The sequence below is a fragment of the Kryptolebias marmoratus genome, linkage group LG8, assembly GCF_001649575.2.
Source record: "Kryptolebias marmoratus isolate JLee-2015 linkage group LG8, ASM164957v2, whole genome shotgun sequence".
Classification (NCBI taxonomy): domain Eukaryota; kingdom Metazoa; phylum Chordata; class Actinopteri; order Cyprinodontiformes; family Rivulidae; genus Kryptolebias; species Kryptolebias marmoratus.
This window is the reverse complement of record NC_051437.1, coordinates 16,731,261-16,751,594: the sequence shown is the minus strand read 5'-3', so window position 1 is coordinate 16,751,594 and position 20,334 is coordinate 16,731,261. Positions and strand designations below refer to the sequence as shown.

Here is a 20,334-nt window from a genome sequence, read left to right as displayed (position 1 = left end):
TATGAGTTTGTATGTAATGTATGAATATAATATACAAGTTTCACTTTTTAAATGGAATTACTGAAATCAATCTACTTTTTCATGATATTCTAATTTTATGACCAGCACCTGTATAGGAACAAACTCCACCTGTGAATGAGCACATTTATATACACTTTTTTAACAGCAGGGTAAATTAGTAATATCACAGGTAAAATATTGAACTGAAGCACCTGTTGAAGATTACTCTGAAGGACTACACTTTTTTTTTTCGCAAGCTTTAAAAAAAACTACTTTACATTAAACATTTAATACAAAAAATAAAGTAATTTTAACTCAAATCACAAACTAAATTCAGTTTAGTTTCATTTATGGGTCATACTGTATTTCTCAACCTACAAGCATTGAGGAGAAACTGGACGTGCCTTGTGGTCATATATGGAGTTACAGCTTCTAAAATGTAGAATTGTAGTTCATTTCAGGCAGAATTTACCATATTTATCAGTATTAAGCTTCATAGTTTAATATTGAGTCAGTTTTTGTACAAGTAATGATGAGATTTAATGGCTACATTTTCCACATTTGCTTAAGAAGACAAGAATTAAAGAAATTTCAACAACCAAGAATTGCTAAGCAGACAAAAGTTTCAATACCAATTTCCAACACTGTCACATTATGTCAGTCAGCTTACCAGTGGCATTTCAACCTGCATTTCAGCTGTGTTAGAAAATGTCTTTTACTTGGTTTTATCTATAGTTGTTGACATGACTCACCATAAACACTCACCAATCATTCTCATGCATTCAACAAGTACTTCATATGTTTGATTTCAACAGATTTTTATTTAGCTAAAGGCCTGTGTTTGCACAGTTTTAGAAATAAAATCATTTAATTTGTATTTCTTGTTTTTTAGAGCTGCTGTACATGTGAGGCTGTCACCAGTATCTCGTTGTACAAAAATAAAATGACAAAAAACTTTGCATACCTCTCTATCTGTTACAGTTTTTAGGCCTAAAAATGGGGTTCAACAGGGTGAATTTTCTTGTTGTTTTACGTTCAGATGTTTTTTGTCATGTTTTTGTATATCATTACATAAAAAATTAAATCTGTAAACTGCTTATCACAAATAAATCACTGAATTATCTTATCAACAGAAAATGTCACAATGCTTCCACACAACTCTGAACAAAACTATTAACATGTTATTTGATCATTATTTTGTCACTTTTGTCATTTTATCAACAAAAATAAATAATTTTAGTAAAATGCATTGCACAACAATGTAATTTGCAACTCATAACTAAATTCTTTTACATGTTACTATAACAATCTGTCACTACATGTCCAGGTGACTTAGGACATTATTTTTAGGGTGTGGCCTGTGTCATAAGCAATGAAATGAGGTTGTTTTACATTTTCCCCAACTATATCTCCATTAGGGGCCAAAGTTCAACATTTGGAATTTCAGGTTTATTTGCTTGTATTCCCATAAAATTCCATTAAACCTCATGGAAAGTGTCCAATTTCGAATATTCCTGGAATTTTGCAACCCTAGTCAGTCACACACAAAAATCTGAAAGCAGATTTATGCTTGTCTGTCTCAAACAAATCTTCTGATCCGACATTCTTCTTTGCATCAAGGAACAAGCATCATGAAATGATTGTTTAAAGTCTTACCAGTTATTGATGAGCCCTCCTGGAGCCGTGGCAATGAATCAACAGAGGTTTTTAAATGAACAATGTTGAGTTTTCTGCTCTTGTCAGGGTTTCTGGGGAAATTAATTAATGCACACTGATGTTTTCAACAATGATTCACATTTGTCTGTGTTTTTGTGAAACAACTGCAGAGTTCGGATTCTTTATCAGGCTCAAAACAAACCACAGAGAAGCCACTTTTCTTTTGAAAGGTTTTATTCATTTCATATAATACTGACACATGTACTCAATAGCTGTTAACAGGCGTTTTAAAAACACAGATATTAAAACCAGTATAGAGCATCGATTTGTATTTAGCCCCTTTGATTCTACTGACCATTATTTTTACACGTTTACATGTTTTAATATACCATAACATATACTTTGTATTAGTGTAACCCCACCCCTGAATAGATTTTGTTTTCTGTCCAATAAAAGCAAAAAGAAAACAAACTATCTCTGCAATAAAAAATGGCATGTGGGGAGCCACAAACTACTCAAGGTAAAATATGTTTATGGTGTTGGAATTTTAAAAAATAAAGAAAAGAAGAGAGGAGATTAAGTTCCAGATCAACAAGTCATTTTGACAGCATTGAGCAGATCGTATGTGGCACAGTTAGGTTTAAATATGTCACCCAGACTACACGAGGCAAGCAATCTGGATTATCTTGTTGTTGTCATGTTTGCAATAAAGAACTTTTACCAAATAACAAAAAAATCTCTCCAAAAATCCAGACTTCATTTCTTCCATATGACCATGTGGAACCCTACTCAGCCAAAAAGAGAGATGGAGAATATAGGTTTTTGTAAAGTTGTTTTACTGTCATCTAACTATGTTTAGGTCATAGTTCAAGTTCATGTTTTTGTAGCATTAAAGGATTGTGGGTGGTGCAGTCCTCTGCTGTAAAAGAGGCAGGAGAGTCAGAAGTGTTCGACATTGATGGCGAGCAGTGTTAGAGTCCTGTCTCTTTAGCCACCGAGTCCTGGTTATCCTCAGGAAAATCCATCAGTTTCTTATAGAAATCCATCAGAGTGCATTTCTTCTAAATTTAAAAAGTCCATTGTGCTGTGAAAATAGTTTTGCCACCAGTTCCTCTTGTTATTCTTCAGATGGGAAGGACTATCGGGTCACCTGGAACAGCAAAGGGGGAAAAAAGAGGTGGTCAAAACACATGAGGTGATTTGAATACCTCAGAGATGAACTCAAACAGGAAAGGATAAAGACTACAGAGTGAGAGCACCAGCATGTCAATAAATGGACAGGAGTTCTTATCGGTAGAGCACTCATGCTGCACATCGGAGAGTCACTTCTTTTCTCCCAAGAAAGTAAACAAGACACAGCTTGAGTCAGGGCAGCCAGCCCACAAAACCTCACAGTCAGCATCTGGCCTCCATGTCTTTAACGCCCATTTGTTGAGATGGCTGCACTAATCACTCTCTTTATCAAGTCAGCCCGTCTGTCCATTTTCTTAGCTCATACATTTATTATTATCGCCCGCCACTGAAAGCGAGAAGCAATAATGTTTTTGCCTGAGTCTGTGTGTGTGTCTGTTTGTTTGTTTGTTTGTTTGTCTCTGTAGTATTAGCGAAATATCTCAAGAGTCAGTGGCAGATTTTAGTGAAATTCTCAGGAAGTAATCACTGGATGAATGTCTACAACTGATTAAGTTTTGGACTCAACTACATTGAAGATGGCCACCACAGCTAAGCAACATTAGCAAACACAAAAATGGCTATAACAGCCATTTTGCAGATACTAAGCCAAAATGTGATGTGGTAGTAGATCAGAGTCATTTATAACACATACTTTGAGCCCTACACACGGTACAACATTTTTGCTTAAAACTTTGCCAATAAATTATAGTCAGCACCATCTTTCTGTTAGCAAACTATCTCATGAACCACTGTAAAGATTTAAATGAAACACTCATCAAGTAATAATTGGAAGTACATCTAAAGCTCAGTGATACTTTGAATCAACTCAATTCAAGATGGCCACCACAGCTAATCAAGCTTCTACAACTAAGGGTAAGGTAAGGGTAAGCTGAACTGTTGTGTTTGAGCATGTGATAGTCCAACACTTTGAGAACTGCATGTTTCCCCTCCTTAGCTTTAACACATCCCTTTTCTCTTATTTTTGGTGGAATCTTTTTTCTTCAACCAACTAGCCATATGTCACAGCTAACAAAGTGCAAAGGCCAGCCATTGCTGAGAGAGCTGCAAGCAGAGCTTCCTTCAAGTTGACAGCTGAACTTATTCTAATGTATCTGCTCTATATGGCTCCAGGCCACCCTCCCTGGGTCCATTCCCATTGCCTTCAGGCATCCACCACTGTGTCTGATCAAAGAGTCTGCTGGAGTTTGTTGTCATGCCAGTTCACTATGCTTTACACTTGCATTTTTGTGCCTGCTCGACTTTAAGGTGCAAAGACAGAACCCCAGTTGGTGCTCATTCATTGCCTTTTAAAAGTATGTCTGTAGACGTCAGTTTCTGTGCTTTACTTTGCAAATTAAACAAGTGGTGCTTGAGTGTCATCTTTACGGGCCTTTTTTTGGACCACATTTATCTTATTAGCTTCTGACAGCTTTTGCTGAACAGATGTTCATATGGCAACCAGGCAAATGTCCTGCTTTAGCTGCTTCCATGTACTTTTAAGAAACAGGAGAAAGTTATTTAAAGCTGTACTGCAGCTGTTTGATTATATTTTTTTAGATTTATTAAAAAGGTCTAAACTTATCACCAATAGGTATAAGAATGAATTTGTGTCATAATAAGTGGATCTTTCATTTAATGTAATTTGTTTTGTGGCATCACTTTTTGATGTAAACAGATCTATGTGAATATTATGCACCATATCCTTTTAAGTTTAGCAATTTTCCAATTGATTTAAGTAGTTCACTTTGTCTTTCTTTGCAAATGTTTGCCTCTTAGGATTTTTTTCTCTAATTTATTTTTTGTGATACAAATATTACTCTTAATTCCAGCCACGCAGAAGGTTTTAGATCTGCAGAAGGCCTTGATTTGCTCTTTGTATTACTGAAATATGCTGCCAGAATTCAGAATGTTCTTTCTAAGAAGGTTGATAGTTCTCTCAGGCTGCAGCACCTGCTCAGCTACAGTACATAGGGACTGAAACATTTCCCGCATTGCTGACATGACACCTTTTCATTTGTCAAATGTTAATGTGACTCTTTGTGCATCTGCACACAATTGCTTTGCAGTCTGTGACAGCTCGGTGGCTTGGCACCGTGACCACGTCTGTCTGTTCATCCATATGATATTATTTGGCATTGATCGAGCTGTCTGCTCTCTCCTCCCTCTCCCCTCCTACTGCCCTCCTACTCTCCTCCTTTCCTCTGCTTCCAGCCAGAAACAAAAAGAGGGATAGGGAGGGTCATATCCTTTTTTAGGTGTTTGTTTGTTGTTGTCAGTTGACTAGATTTTAAAACCCATTTTTCAAGTTTTTTGTTTTTTTTTTGAATTATTTTATCTACTTTACTCTTCACCTGTCTCTCGTCTGTCTCCTGCTGCATTTTTCTTCCTTTCTGCTGCTCCTCTTTCATCCTCTTTCCCCTGCTCCATCGTCAATTTCAATTTACGAGCGGGTCTTAATGGGACTATAAGAGAACGTTCGATGGTATTGATCTGGATGCCTGCGCATCTTGACCTCAGTGTACAACACCGGAGCAGAGAGGGGGGATAAAATCACTCTTTTCATCATCAGGCAAACACATCAGCTAACACTTTCAAATAATGTAGACACAAACACACAACAGCAGATGGGCACAGATCATTGATCAAAGACCTGAATGCAGGAGACAGCAAATATTTGTGCTCTTTTAAGCTACGACAGAGTCAATGATAAGGCGATGCCTGACTGAAACCATCTCACTTTGATCTTGTTCAGGGAATTATAAATGTACACTTTGAGGCTAAATACTTGAGATCAGATATATGAATCAGTTTTTGAACACAAATTGAATAAATAAGTACATTTTTCTGTATATCATCATCAAAACTGTTATGCCTTTGTTTGAAATTTTTACTAATACTTACTGCAGAACCACTTCTTAATACTTGCTGCTGAAGGTGAGGCAATTCTGTTTTTGCCCAAGTTTGTGAGTTTGTGTGTGTTTGTCTGTGTTTTAGCAAAATATCTCATAAACCACTGAATAGAATTTAGTGAAACTCTCAGAAAGAAATAAATGAAAGTACATCTACAACACAACTAAGTTCAAGCGGGTCGCCTCAGCTAATCAACCTTAGCTAACATAAAAATGACTATAACTCAGCCAGTTCTACAGGTACTGAGATAAAACTTGCTGTGCTTGTAGCTGAGAGTAATCTTCAACATACTCTCTTAGCGCAGCTCAAGAGATCTCACAATTTTGAAAATGCGCATAACATCATTTACGTGGTTTGACCAAAACGGCTACAACTCCCTTCCTTTTCAGCACATGGTAATTTTATTTTAAAACTGGCATCAAAGGTGGCTGGCAATATGCATTCCTTCAAAAAGTGGTAGACCTTTAAGTTTCATTTTGTGTCTTTATTTTTGAGATGTGGCTCATAAAGTTTACCTACAATATGACTCCGAGCAGTCGAACTTAATTTTAAGCTTCTGAATCACAGTATTTCAATGTAAACATAACAGAAAGAGAGACAGGCAAGCTTGTGAGGAATATAACCCACTTTGAGAGGTGAATGGAGGAAAAAATAAGGAAAGCATCTTTAATCATCCCAGTGTACAGAGATTGTTTCAGAGTCTCTTGAGATTGTCTCTAAATGTTTTAAAGGCAGAGCAAGACAGGAGGCACATATTACGTATCTCAAGCCTCATCTCATCCCTTTATTTCACCTAAAGAGATGCACTGCCGATGCTCTCCTCTGACCACGCCTTCAATCAATTATTTAGGCAGAAAACAAAGGTTTGCACCCAGCCATGAATAATGGAAGGTGAGAAGGCCTGTAGAAGGATGGAGGTTCGAAACAGAAGCACACAGTGACAGGAGGCGACTCGCGCACAAATTTACCTCCTACGGCAGACCGCTTAAGGAGGCTGCTCAGGTCAAGCCAGTGAAAGGCAGCCGACAGGTGCAATTGGAAGCTGAACGTACCGAATACCCACACATTTTCACAACCTCACAAAAACATAGACCAACAAACAGAACTCAGTGCAAGAAAATTCAGGGCAAAAAGGCTGTTCCTCTTAGCATACAAACTGTACCATGGAAGAATGTGAGCATAACAACTATTCGAGGACATTCAACTGTTATTGTGAATTGAATGTGGCAAGTTCTTTTTACATCGAGTCAGATGGCATGCCATTGAGGAACAAGGAAACAGGGCAAGTGAGAGTGAAGGGAATTGTGATGTTCATGTTCAGTAACTGTGCATGTGTATGTTATGTGCCTCGTTCCTGTTGGCCTTATTTTTGTGCAGAGAATGTTCGATGGAGAAAGTAAAGTGAAGAAATCTGGATGATTGAAGCTGAATAAAACGAGGAAGCAGTGAACATTGTTAGAGAGGAGATGAATAACCTTAAAGGGATCGTAGGAAAAAGACAAAATCACACATAATTTGGAAAAGAACACATGGACGCCAACCTTTGTGGTCTTGACTTTGTTGCCTGTGCTGCAGCTCCACCCCGTGAGGTCCGGTAAAACCTTACACTCCTCAGCCTCCATACATGGCTGCATCTGACACCACCACTTTTGGGCCACAATGGAGGCTAAAGGAAAACAAAGTGGTAGGTTTGTGTTCAGTCATGTGCAGTTACTTCCCTTTATCTTAGTAAATTTTGACATCAAACTTTCCTGAGGCACGCTTCCTCCTAATTTCCACTCAGAGAGTTTCAAAGAAATAATTGTACATTTCAACCCAGCAGTGTTCTGTGAATATGGCAAGCTGATGTAAGTAGTTAGAAGCACTAATCCTTTATTGATTAAAATACCAAGGAAGTGTTCACAGTATGATTATGAAGTTTAGAGAGCTACTAAAACCTTAAATTAACAAAACTCAATGTGGGAGATTTGATATGGAAAACTTGGCATTTCTGTTTGTTTCATGTGTTACTTTAAGGAATATTATAGTGCTGTTATCACTCAGCACAGATCTGACGACTTGACTGCCACAGTTTCTCATCTGCTTGGTTAATTAGAGCCTTGAGTGGATGTTTAAGTTACATGACTTATATATGTCAAAGCTGTTTTATTTTTTATCCTTTTTTTTCTTTTTAAATAACAGAGTTCAGCTTTTGTTCTGAACACATTGAAATCATGCTTAAAATACAAGTGCATGCAAAAATTAAGATCAAAACTCTAATTTATTCAAAGTTAAATTCAGGTCTTGCCAAAATTCTTCATTTTTACAACTTTGCAAAATGATACAGCAGTTTGCTGTTGTTAAACCATAACAAAAAGGTTTTAGTTTTGAACTGATTGAACTGTTTATTTTGCACGCTCTTCATTGATTTTCCTCCTGGGTTTTCTTCCAAAGTCTAAAAACATAAAAGCTCAGATGATTGATGGTTTTAAAGAAGAACTAAGTCTGGAACGGCACAGTTGTTCACTTCTCTGTGGACTGAGAGCTTGTCCAGTGTGCATCCTGCTCATAGACTGTTGGCTGCTCAAAGATGCTACCGCTATAACCCAAAACAAGATAAGGTGGGTGTAGCTAATGGATTATCGGTGAGGTGCAGAAGAGCTTTGATCTGGGTACAACAACATTAAAACTTGATGACCAACTCTGATTGAGCAGCACATTTTGTGCTCTCTGAATACTCATTTGTTTTATACCATAGTTTCACAATATGGTATATAACATATAAATGTGGTAATTTTTCATAATATAATTTGTAATTATTGTTTAGTTGTTATATTTCATCTGAAGACATTGCAGCCATAACTGAGCAGGCTTACGGGCCAATACTTCGTTTATGCATGGGCCACAGATTGAGCTTTTTCCAAACAACAAGTTTTTAACAATTAAGGATTTTTAATGAGAACACGGCATAAAAAGTTTTTGCAGACTATTAAGTCATCATCTTCTCCTTCTCTCAAGTTCTCATCTAATTTTTTTACTTCACTGGTACAGGTCCACACAGTTGTTTTTCTTAACTCTATGTCTCTCTTAATTTAGGTAATTATGTTGTAAATATAAAATTAGTTAAAGAAAACCTAATCTTACTTGTCTTCCATCTGGTCTTGTTTTAAAGTTTATAAATTAATTCACCAATAAAATACAGCACTAGCAGCTGAGGGATAAGGTAAGTAACATTGTTAATGTTTAATTTCAACAGGATGTTTTAATTTTGTGGACAATCTGGTTTTTTTTTGTCATTACAAGAAGAACAACAAACAATAGTCACACCAGTGTGTGATTTCATGTGCCAGTCTTTCATGCTGCAGAACAGATATATTTTGGTTTTTTTTATGAAAACTGAAATTGTAGCCAGAGGATTTTCTGATTGTACCTGGCAAGATTGTCTATCTTCAGATAACAAGCATTACTGCAAAAGCTTGTTTTGTGTAAATTAGAATCGAAAGAATCAAACTCAGCTACTTTTTTTTCAATTCATGATTTTAAAAAGAATTTTTAATGAGCAGTTTGAGAAGCGCAGACTATTTTGGTCAAAATAGACTAAAATTCTGATTCTTGTATCTTGCAAAGATATTTTTTTTATGTATTTTAAGTTTCTGTCACCTCTGAAATTCTTCTAACATCAACACAGAAATATAATAGAGACAGTGTTTTAAATAAAATCTGTCTGCTGGGGAGAAAAACCAATATTGGACAACGAAGCGGCATTGACTCCTCTCTAACATAAAAATCAACACACACGGCAGACACAAATAGGCTGCTGCTAATGCAGAGTAAATGTCAGGCAGCTCTGTATACATTAGTTCAGTATTTCTTCCAGAGTCATATTGCAAGCACAGCTTTAGCACTCTGCCTGAAATAACTGAGCTGGAGCCTATTATCACACACAGAGAAACCTAATGAGTGTGAAAAGAGTAAAAACAGAAAATGGCATTTTTATACAACACTATTCAAATCAGGTGTTTGCCAGACAGTGGGAATGTGCAGATACTTTCAAAACATATGCCAACAGACGCCTGGTGAAACATACCATCAACACAGGAAGGCATCGCCCGAGTGGTGCCGGCAACTTGACCAGGGAAACAAGAACATTTGACAGTCTGAGATCTCTCCTCAATCTTGTTCTTGTTGCAGCAGCGGTGGGCAGCGATTACTTCACATGTTCCTGCCTTCACATGCACTGTGAAAAAAGCAGAGTCTTCAGTGAGCAAAGATTGTACTTAGTTATTGCAAACCAAAATTTTAATCAATTAAAAAGGTAAAAAAAAAAATGTAATGGCAAAATAATACATTATCTTCAAATACAAACAAATATTAAGACTAGATTTGCCTCTAAACTGGAAACTAAACCAAGACAGCAAAGGAATTCGAAATGACAGCACTTAAAACAGTTCAGGAAAAAAGAAAATCTTGTCACTCCAGTAAAATGTGTCAAAATAAACATGACATTAGACAGAGCGTTAACAAAATTATAGTGGAGTTCAGATCTCAAGGACGATGTCAGAAAAATATGAACCAAAAAAGAAAAAAAACAGAAAAATGTAATTCACATGTAGATTTATAAAATTATACACCTGCTTGGTGCTTCATTTATACACTGATGTTCAAACAGAAAACTATATTGTAATTAAAAGCCAAGTCTTCATTGATAGAATGCATATCACCCACCACCTTTCATGCCAGATCTTAAAACACATTGCATCTTGTGATGAGAAACATAATTTATAGCCCTGTTGTTCAAGCTTTGTACATGATAAGTGCAACATCATGGGATATTCTAAGATTTTGCAACATGTGTTAGTGCCCAGACTGTACGTTAGAAATGACTATCTGCTACTACCACACCAAATGTAGCTCAGTATATATAATTTTGTGTTGGCTAAGGTCAATTAGGCTGCAGCAGCATTTTTGAATATTGATAAGTTTTAGGTGCACATCCAGTGATTACTTTTTTGCAGTTTCATACAAATCCATCTAGTGGTTCATGAGATATTCAACAGACAAACAGGGCTGACGTTGAATACCAAAGTTCTGAGCATCTTGAACCAACCTGACCCCAAATATTAATCAGTTGTAGAGGTTCAACAATTACTTTCTGCAAGTTTGATTAAAAGCTGTTCATTGGTTTATCAGACATTTTGTGTCATGGATTTATAAAAAAGACAGTGAGTCTTAAACTAAACGACTGTATTGTTTACTTTGTGAGCAACATATATATATTTGGATGAAGTTTATCAATATATGTTAAGACTCTTCTTGGTCTGTTTATATAGATATGTAAAGAATTATAGATAGATAATCTTTGTTTTGTAGCACATTACAATTCTTTGAATACAAACGCAGGTTAGACATGAAAAGCCTCTTCACTTCATCTGTAGACCCCCACTTTTTGCTTATGTTTACGTGCACACACACATCAAACAGGCAGCCATGTGGCTGATTAGGAACAAGTCCACCCCAAGCGCAGAAGACCCTCGAGCCGGCCACAAGAGAGCGAACAAAGAACGCTCTCTACATTTGAAGATTTGTGATGTCAACATATGGCCCTTTCATATAAGCCTTTCATCAAATACATGAAAATGTCAAGGACAAACAATGAGCCTTGTCAGGAGCTCTGTGTGCAAGTATGCAGTGTGTCTGTGTGTAATAGCTTACACAGGGTAGATAATACAAATGTCTGTTTGGTCATCTGTTCGGCCATGCTTCACTTTGCTTGTGTGTGTGTGTGTTTCGTAACGTTGAGACAACGTGAGTCTTCAGTGTGTTCATCTTGGCTCTTCAAACTGTGGTCGGAAGTTTCTGTTATTTCCATTACAAAGACTGCGCTCACAATACAACAAAGGGCGCACACCGCATGGCAATGAAAACTAAAGCAGCAAACAATGACTCTGCTCTGTCAGACGAGTGTTTAAAAGCGAGGGACGCCAAACTGAAAGTCCCAATATGAATATGTTAAAGAGACTAACAAAGATTTGAAAAGTTCTTAATTTGTACTGTTAATGAGGAAAAAGACAAAGAGGCAGTCCTGCAAAGCCCGGTCCAATTAAAGTCACAGCAGAAAGCACGCTGAGACTTTGTCTCATCCACTGTGTGTCTGACTTTCATTGTTCTGTGTGAGTTTCCTTTTAGAGGCCAGATTCGCACAAATATTGAATATGTGTATCTGGCTCTAAGTCAATCAGAGACTTTGACGAATTAAACGATCTAACAGCTATATAATATATTTGTTTTAACTGGGGCTGCATAATATTACAAAAACATGATTGAGATACTGTTGAATAGTCTAACAACAATATCTATTGCAATAAATCCACATTTTCCTCACTCCTCTCTTTCTTATAAGTCATCATGAGACTTTTGAGTCTTTTCCATGCGTATTTGCAAAAATAAATGTCACCAGAGGACATATATAACATTTTGGACATGTTTGGCAAATTTCACTAAAATAACAAGAATATATTATACATACAGGATCATCTGAACTTTATACTGTACATCTAAACCTTATGTCAGTATTGCCATGCTTGTTTTAACCCATCTGAGTAAAAAAAAAAAAAACAGCATCTTGTTCATCTTTTACCGTCTTTCTTTTTTTCCACACTTACTGACATTTTTTTTTATTTTATTCAATGGGTCTGACAGCCTTTTTTTTTGGCAGAACCACAGCTCAGGAAAATCAACACACACTCAGAGGGAACGCCTTAAATGAACCTCGGACACACACACACACCTGCACACACAGTCCGCCCCATTTTTAGTCTCAGCACCTGCAGTAACTGACTGAGCATTAGTGAGAGCAGCAGCAAGCTGAGCTCAGCAGGAGAAGGGCAGTAATGAGGAGGTGGGGGGTGAGGATTTTAATAGAGGAATGATTTGATTACGCATATTAAGGTTAATAGATGGCAGTTTTTTGTTGGTTTTTTTCCCCACTATGGGCCATATGGTAAATTAACTATAAGCTAAAGTACTATGACAGTGTGCGTAAATGATTATTTTGGCACGGCTTCACACATAGAATTTATTTTGCACCAAATTAAAGCTTGCACAAGCACTCACTTTTAAGCTATTCGGAAAGATGTTAGGCTATTAGTTTTTCCAGGTGGCATAAATAATTTTAACTCTTTAAAATCCCAACAAAAAATGTTTCTTTTTATATGCATTTTCTTCCAGTTCTGCAGAAGCATGCAAAGTTCCAACACAGTTCTCTCTGAGTCCACACGCCATGGCCCTATGTTTAGCAGCCTTGATTCCACTTTGCTCTGCAGCTGCAGATTTTAGAGGTCCTGGTGTCTGCAATCAAAAGAGTTTTCAGAAAGAAATACGAATTGTATCTCAAATTCTACATATGTGGTGAGGATCCAGTTTGAAAAACCTACTTTCCCCCCCTCCTGATGTCAACCTGAATATGCCAAAAAAAACTAAAACAAAACAAAACAAAAAAAACAGAATTTGGCCAGCAATCTGAAAATAACCTCTGAGAAACTACAACTCTCTTCATATTTTATAAATTGCACCTTCTTTTTGTGTGTTTTTTAACACTTTATCTACCCATTTCTGCTCTCCTCCCTGCCTCGTTCTCTCTCCTCCTCACCTTCTATTTTCTTTCTTACCTCATCCTGCTGCTATTTCACAAATGACCCCTCTTTTTCTGCATCTCTCTCACCTACTCCAGCGTCCCATTTTTTTCCCCCCTCTGCTTTCTCTCTTGCTCTTGGCTCAGTGCAGAACATCTCAGCAGGGTAGCAAACCATTATCCTCAATCACAGGGCCTAAATCAGAGAATTTTTTACACTTTTTATAATGTGTCCTCCTTCTCTCACCCTGTTCCTTACTGTTGATGCCGCTCCGGCTCTCTCAACTCGAGCTGGTCTTTCTTCTTGGCGTGAGTACTTGTTATCCCTGCCTCTCTTAACACAGCGGTGGCTGTTAACCCCATTTACTAAAGATAACATGTAACTGACAGACTAACAGATGGACAGATTGCCTTGAACATCCAAGAGGTTTCTTTTTTTTCTGTGAGTGTGTGTATGTGTGCATATGTGTGCATGTGTGTGTGTGTATCATTTTGCCAATCCCCATAAAGCACTGAGATCGCTCACTTGCTGCCAGCAGAATGCTTCTTTCAAATGCCATCCCTACCACTGGAGACCTTTCTCTCTTTTTTATACACAGATAAATTTAAATGTATGAATGTAAATGTGGAGCACTGTGTATAGTTGGACACTAATGCCAAAAAAAATGGAGAAAAAAAAATGGGTTCCCAAAAATGATTTTAGTGACCAATGAAACAAGTAAATGCTTTCAGCCTTGTTGTTTCAGTACATATCCAGTGCTGAAACATTTCCCATTAGAAAGCAGTAACAATGTGATGCTGGTTCCCAATCTGCCTGGCTGCTTTAATTTAGCATTTCTGTGCTGTGTTCCTGTACAGAAATAAACAGTGACATTCAAACTTGTGTTGTTGACTAACTGGAAAACTGTCTTTCTGTTTGTTGCTAAGGGAGTGGAGAGAATCAGGGACCAATAAACAGAGCAAGTATATTAGTCATGCAGCACCATCCACTTTTACGTCACAGCGTAGGTCTTTCCACAGCTGTGTAACTGGAATTCAGAGAATGCTGTGAGTGCCAGACTAAATAATTTACTGTCTCCTAAACCTGATGCTGATGAGTGTCATCACAAATGACGCTCCCTCTCTGCAGCAGCCGGCAAAGCTTATTAGACAACCTGCAAGTAGTCACATGTCATCAAGCTTCGAGCATCACCTGCTTGCGAGAATGTGCTTTATAAATTTCGCTGTGCCACTTTCTGCTCGGACTAAGCTCTATCTTTGGCTCTCAGCTCTGCCGGCAGTTCCCTCTCCTCTTTGATGTGTTTTCTATGGATGGAATTCCAAATCAGGAATAATAAGGAAATTTAGACACTGAGACTTTTATGGATGTCATTGCCCCTGGCAAAAGACCAGCAATATTGTTCATGTTGATTGTGGTAAAAGGGGTATAAACTGTAGATCTTTTGCAATGAGCACAATTGTGAATTTAAAAGTTTTGAACTGAGAGTATTGGCTTGTATGATTCTGGACAAACATATTTATTTTAATGTACTTCTTACATGTTGGAACTTACTCTCAAAGCTCCAAATATCTTTGCACTAGCTGTTTGGGGCATTAAAAATTTTAATCTGTAAATGCAATGGACCCCTCATGCAAGTTTCATCTATAACAGTTTTTTATTAATTTTCATTCAGTTCTATGAGATGTTTGTTACTCTAACCAATATAATGGCCACCATGTTTTTTTGTAATGTGTTTTTTAGACAATTAAGAAAGTACTTTTACTGTAAGGAAAACTGGAGTTAAATGTACAAGTCAGTTAGAAAATTTGGTGATTTTTTTTTACCCATTTCTATTTAGTTTTTTTTTCTTTTAGAAAGTATGAAACAAACAAGATAGTTGTTAATGTTTTCTAATGATTTGATAAACTGATCAGAAAAGTTTTGTTTTCCAGAGTGATGATTTCAGACAAATTGGAAAACCATTCCTACATAAAGTAACCTCATTAGTTTCCCTCCCATTTCTACTTTGTTTACAGTCACAAGAGTTATCATTTAACATTTGTTTGGTTAACTTGACATTAATTTTTCAAACTTACTGTGGCTTTCCGTAGTTTTGACATTGTAACACTGTATGTTTTTAAAAGTAATTGTAAAGTATTAATAAGATTTTCTTTTGAGTCTTTTTCTTCCTTCTTGTCAAAGCAAATGGACAAGGGTTGATAAGTGTGTCCACATAATTTACAGTCAGAAAAAGTTAGTTTCTCCTTTGCATAGCCATTTTTTATGCCTATCTGTGTGTCCATTTGTTTGTGGCCGTAAGTCATTTTTATTAGTTGTTGGTTTATTCAGATATGTTACTTTTGTGGAGAATAGTTATATTTAATTCTTTTGATTTTTGTTAGAATTTGAAAGGAAATGAAAACTCATAAAAAACTACCTTTTATGCAGCTTGCTACCTTACACCTTGTTTTAGCAAAGATGCCTAAACGTATGATTGAAATAAGCCGACATAACGCAGTCCCTGTGTCTGATTTTTAAATTACATGCCAGCATGATTGCAGAAAATCACGTTTAGCCATATATATTATTGACACTCACTTTACTTAGTACGTTTCATCAACTTGTCACCTCATTTCCCTCAGCGATCAAACATACCCCAGCTGTACGTCAGCCATATTTTCTCCTGGTCTTTTTGTTTTTGTCCCTGCATACACATGTTAAACACCAAAAGGGTTTCCTAGCAAAGCAGCAAAAGTTGACAATCCCTCATTGGTCCAATTAATACACGGGCATGATGAATGAACAAAACAGCTACTGTAAATGTCCCCTCTGGTTTTGTTTGTTTGTTTGTGAGGGCTAGTTAAACAAAGCTCTGATGGTGATAAAGGGCTTTTTCACACTTTTGAATCTAAATTTTTTTTTTTTCTTTTTACTACTTTGAATAACAACTTAGTAAATCATGTTTTCACGATTATGTCTTTAGGTTCTGCCTTTAACTTGACACTGTGACACATCTACAGCTCAGCCTTAAAAAGTTGCAACAGTAGTTATTACGCTTGGGATTATTGCAAGGCTCTGTGGTGCATATAGACGTGCTACGGATGCATAACAAATTTATTGTGTATAAATATTTAAGAGTTTCCTTAAGTCAAATAGCGTTCTATTCATAAACAGCATATTTTGAAAGTGAAAATTAGTTCAGATTGCGTGCCAACTGAATTAGATTACAATGTACATTTTACAGTGCATGTATGTGCGCCCATCATGCACCGCGTTTGTGCTAATTAGATTTCATTGGCCTGTGAGATGGCACCATTTGTTCTGAATTATAAACAGAGCAAATTAAAATTCTGTTTAAGAATCTGCCAAGAAAACGAGCATGGAGAGATTGGAGGGAAGCACACTTGTCCACTACTGTGTTTTTTCTTTCCTCTGTGCTGTTTTCTATTTTTCGCTGCTATGTGAATGCTCGCTGTATGTATTTACTCCAGCCCACATCTCCTCTCAGCTACTGCCACAGCCTTTCAATGCAGTGGTCAGTGCAAGAAGATTAGAACTGGTCCATAACAAGTGCAGCAAGAAAGTAATTCTTCAGGGAATAAGGTAAAGGCACAGAAGCTAAAGAGGTTTCTCTTTCTTTATTTTCTCTCCTCAATATGCATGTTTTTTCCTCAAGTATATTAAAAGTCATATCTGATTTTATTTGGGGATGAACCTCCTTATGTTATGTTGCAATGAACAAGGTGCAGACTTGAAAACCATATACAACTTACAATGAGGAAATTAAGACTTTAATAAAAAATAAAACAAAAAGCTGACCATGCAATGACTTACAAAAAAGGAAAAGCAAGGGAGACGACAAGGAACTGGGGGAATAACAGAAACCACAAGAGAACCCAAGGCAAACAGCAATCAAACTGAAAGACCTGAGAGAGAACGTGGGGTATACATGTGCTAGGAGGGGTGATTACTGAGTGACTGCAGCTGGGCTGATGAGCAGAGGCCAATAATAACCGAGCGAAACAATGATCAGTGACATAGGGGGAAACTGAAACATACTGAACGCTGAATACCTAAATCAACAAGAAAGGGGCATGACTAATAAACATAAATAAACTCATAACACAAACATGAAAACGTCATGGCCATGACGCCTTACTATGTACACATACATGTTTTGGATTTTACCTGCAGTGATGGAAGACGTTAAATGTAGAATGGGTAAAATGATACCTGTTTTTTTAATTTTTTTATTCATTTATTTCTCTCTTCGGTAACTCAACTCTGTCATTAAAGAATAGGATAGATGGCCATTTCTCACCAGTAGTTCATAGGACTAACAAATGAAAAGGAGTAAGAGAGACAGTGAGCTGCTTCCTGAGACACAACAGGACAGTTCTGCAGTCAGACGGTATTTATGGGTTCAGTAATATTGAGCAGCTTAACATCTGTGTGTCTGCGGCACTGATGTACGAGACAGAGATGCCACTTCCAGTACCCATATTAAGCTAATAATTATCCTATTAGGTTCCAACTAAATGCTAAATTTAAGCATCAGTTATTTCTGTGACAACCCTAATGAGAATCCTTGACATAGGCAGAGGTAAAAATGAGATGAGGAAAATAGAGAAAAAGACCAAACATGATATCAGTCGTGACACAAATATCCATGATTAACATCATTAATTAACATAATTTTCCGCTCCATCTTAATACATATCAGTTTGTTGTGTATAGTAAGGCATAAGTGATTTACCAAATGCTATATGTTTAGAAATGGCTGGAAAAACAGTCATTTTATCTTCTATCAGTGTTTCTGGGAGGGACTTACAGTATAAAAATAATCTTGAAGAACACAGTTTTGATGTTACAATGACTCACAAACAACAGCTAATCATTAGAGATTCAAATCACATGTAAAATGACAGAAAAAGAAAAAAACTGGAGCTTATCTTTGAGAGATATACATATAATTAGTCACATAACTTGGCTTTACAACACACTCATCTATGTGAAGAATAAAATAAAAAATAAAGCAATTAGATGGATTTTAATACATTGTGTTTTTAAATCAGAATAAGAGAAAAAAGCACATACTTGGAAATGTGATCTACTTTCCATTAAAGTACACTAATGAACACGTCCTGGTTAAATGTTCTGCAGTACTTAAAAATAATAAGCACTTTTAAAGTATTAAAGCATTTACTTATTGAACTAAAGAGTAGAGGTTTTTTTTTCCTCAGTCACATAAAATTATCCTTTTTTTCTTTTCCTAGAACACAATAAAACACAATGACGTTAATTACCAAACATCATCCATCTCTTTCTCAGAGACAATAGACACCACAGTTGCTTGGGGAATCGATCCCTATAACAACTCATCATTGGCCATGTGTTGTAACATCAGATGTTGTTCTCTTTGGAAGAACTGAGCATTGTTAAGTTTTTTTTTTTAAGTGTTTATAAAAACTTGTCTCTGCTCAGAAAAGTAGCAGGTTTAAACACAAACTGCAGTTTTTAGAAGTTTTTGGACTCATCACTTTCCCAAGACAGTGTTTTCTCTAAGCGGCCGCTTCTCCTTCATCTGTGATAAAAAAAAATGAGAGTATAAGAATGCAGGAGTGAGGAGGAACTTGTGGGTTCTATCTTTTTTGGATTTAGATTTGAAAACAAAAGCAAAATAACGTGGGTGTCCATTCAGATGACACTTTTCACAAAAAAAAGATGCTTCAAGCCAAACTGCACTGAAAACAACTACAAACATAAATTCATTCTTAAAATAAACCTTATGTTACCTCTTTTCAATTGTATTTATTCCTTATTCTAACTCTACTCCTTTTTTCCACCTTGACAAAGTAACTGTTTTAAGGTCTGCAATGTTTACCTCTAAACATCTGTAGAGATAACCCCAAGTGATCTGAGACCATCTTGTGTCAGCTTGTCTCCCAGTCCCTCAGACTTTGCCCCTGGTTCTACCACGTCACACGTTTCCATGCAGTTTTAATGCAGCTCAGACAAGAGAATTATCTCTCCACACCACCAGCACCACCAGTGTCCTGCTAAATCATACACGATATTAGTTCACGCGACAGGGCAAGCCTGGTGACACATGGCATGTCCTGACTTATTAGCAAGCCCATCAGCATCACTGCTGCCACCCTACAGCAGACGATTTGTACTAATTTGTGCTGCAAGCAAGATATTAGGGTGGTGAATTGGATATAAATTGTTAATATGTTCAGATGAATTAACACAGCATTACCACTCAACCATTAACCCGGGGTAGCATGTGTGTGAGTGTGTGTGTGTGGCCCTCATGTTATAAACCCAGTGTTAATTTTTCCCTGCTGACTAATGGTGCCTTTACAGGAGCCCCTAGGTTTCCACACTCATCTGTATTTCTGTCTTCCTCTTTCAGTCTCTCCTCTCCTTCCCACTCTTGTCTCGCTGGTTGGAAATGTACACAGCGTACGGGAGTATTTGCATCCTTTATTCCCTCTCCTACAGCATTTTCTAATGTACATTATTGTGTGGGAGCTCAGAGCAACAAGCCTTTCTTTCTTTTTCCTGCTGAAGCTGGTGTCTCTTTTTATCCCATCTCTGCCTCCTTCAGTTTCTCTGTCTCTTTTTGTGTCATCTTAGCAGATCAGTTCAGAGAGAGAAACACAATGATTGTGTTGAGCCCAAACACCCCCTTTCTCAGTTTTCTCTTTGTCTGTCAGCGAGCAGAGATAGATCTATAGCACTGCAGCCATATTAATGAGAATTTCATTTCGTCTGAATTCTGTCCCCGTCAAAAGAAATAAAGATGGACCCTCGTAAACGTCAAAGCCTCGCTTTAATGGGCTCCCATGTGTTTGTATGTGCATGTGTGTGAGTGCACGTGTATGAGTTATGATTGCTGGTTATATGACTCTGAAGCCTTGTCATTTCACAGATCTAGATAAATGGCTGGCTATCAGCCTGTTTACGTTCAGTGACAGACTGGACAGTCCCATAATTTGTG

The 20,334-nt window shown here is 37.1% G+C and overlaps 1 protein-coding gene across 1 annotated transcript in view; it reads right to left on the bottom strand.

Annotated features, from left to right (window-relative positions):
* Nucleotides 1-1,883: 1,883 nt before the first annotated feature.
* LOC108235180 (chemokine-like protein TAFA-2) overlaps nt 1,884-20,334 on the bottom strand; it is an 81,720-nt gene continuing 63,269 nt past the window's right edge. The window contains exons 3-5 of the mRNA XM_017415008.3: nt 9,806-9,955; nt 7,281-7,405; nt 1,884-2,806 (exon numbers count right to left, since the gene is read on the bottom strand). Of these exons, the coding sequence (XP_017270497.1) occupies nt 2,795-2,806; nt 7,281-7,405; nt 9,806-9,955 (287 nt within the window). The 3' untranslated portion in view covers nt 1,884-2,794. The remainder of the gene's footprint in view (nt 2,807-7,280; nt 7,406-9,805; nt 9,956-20,334) is intronic.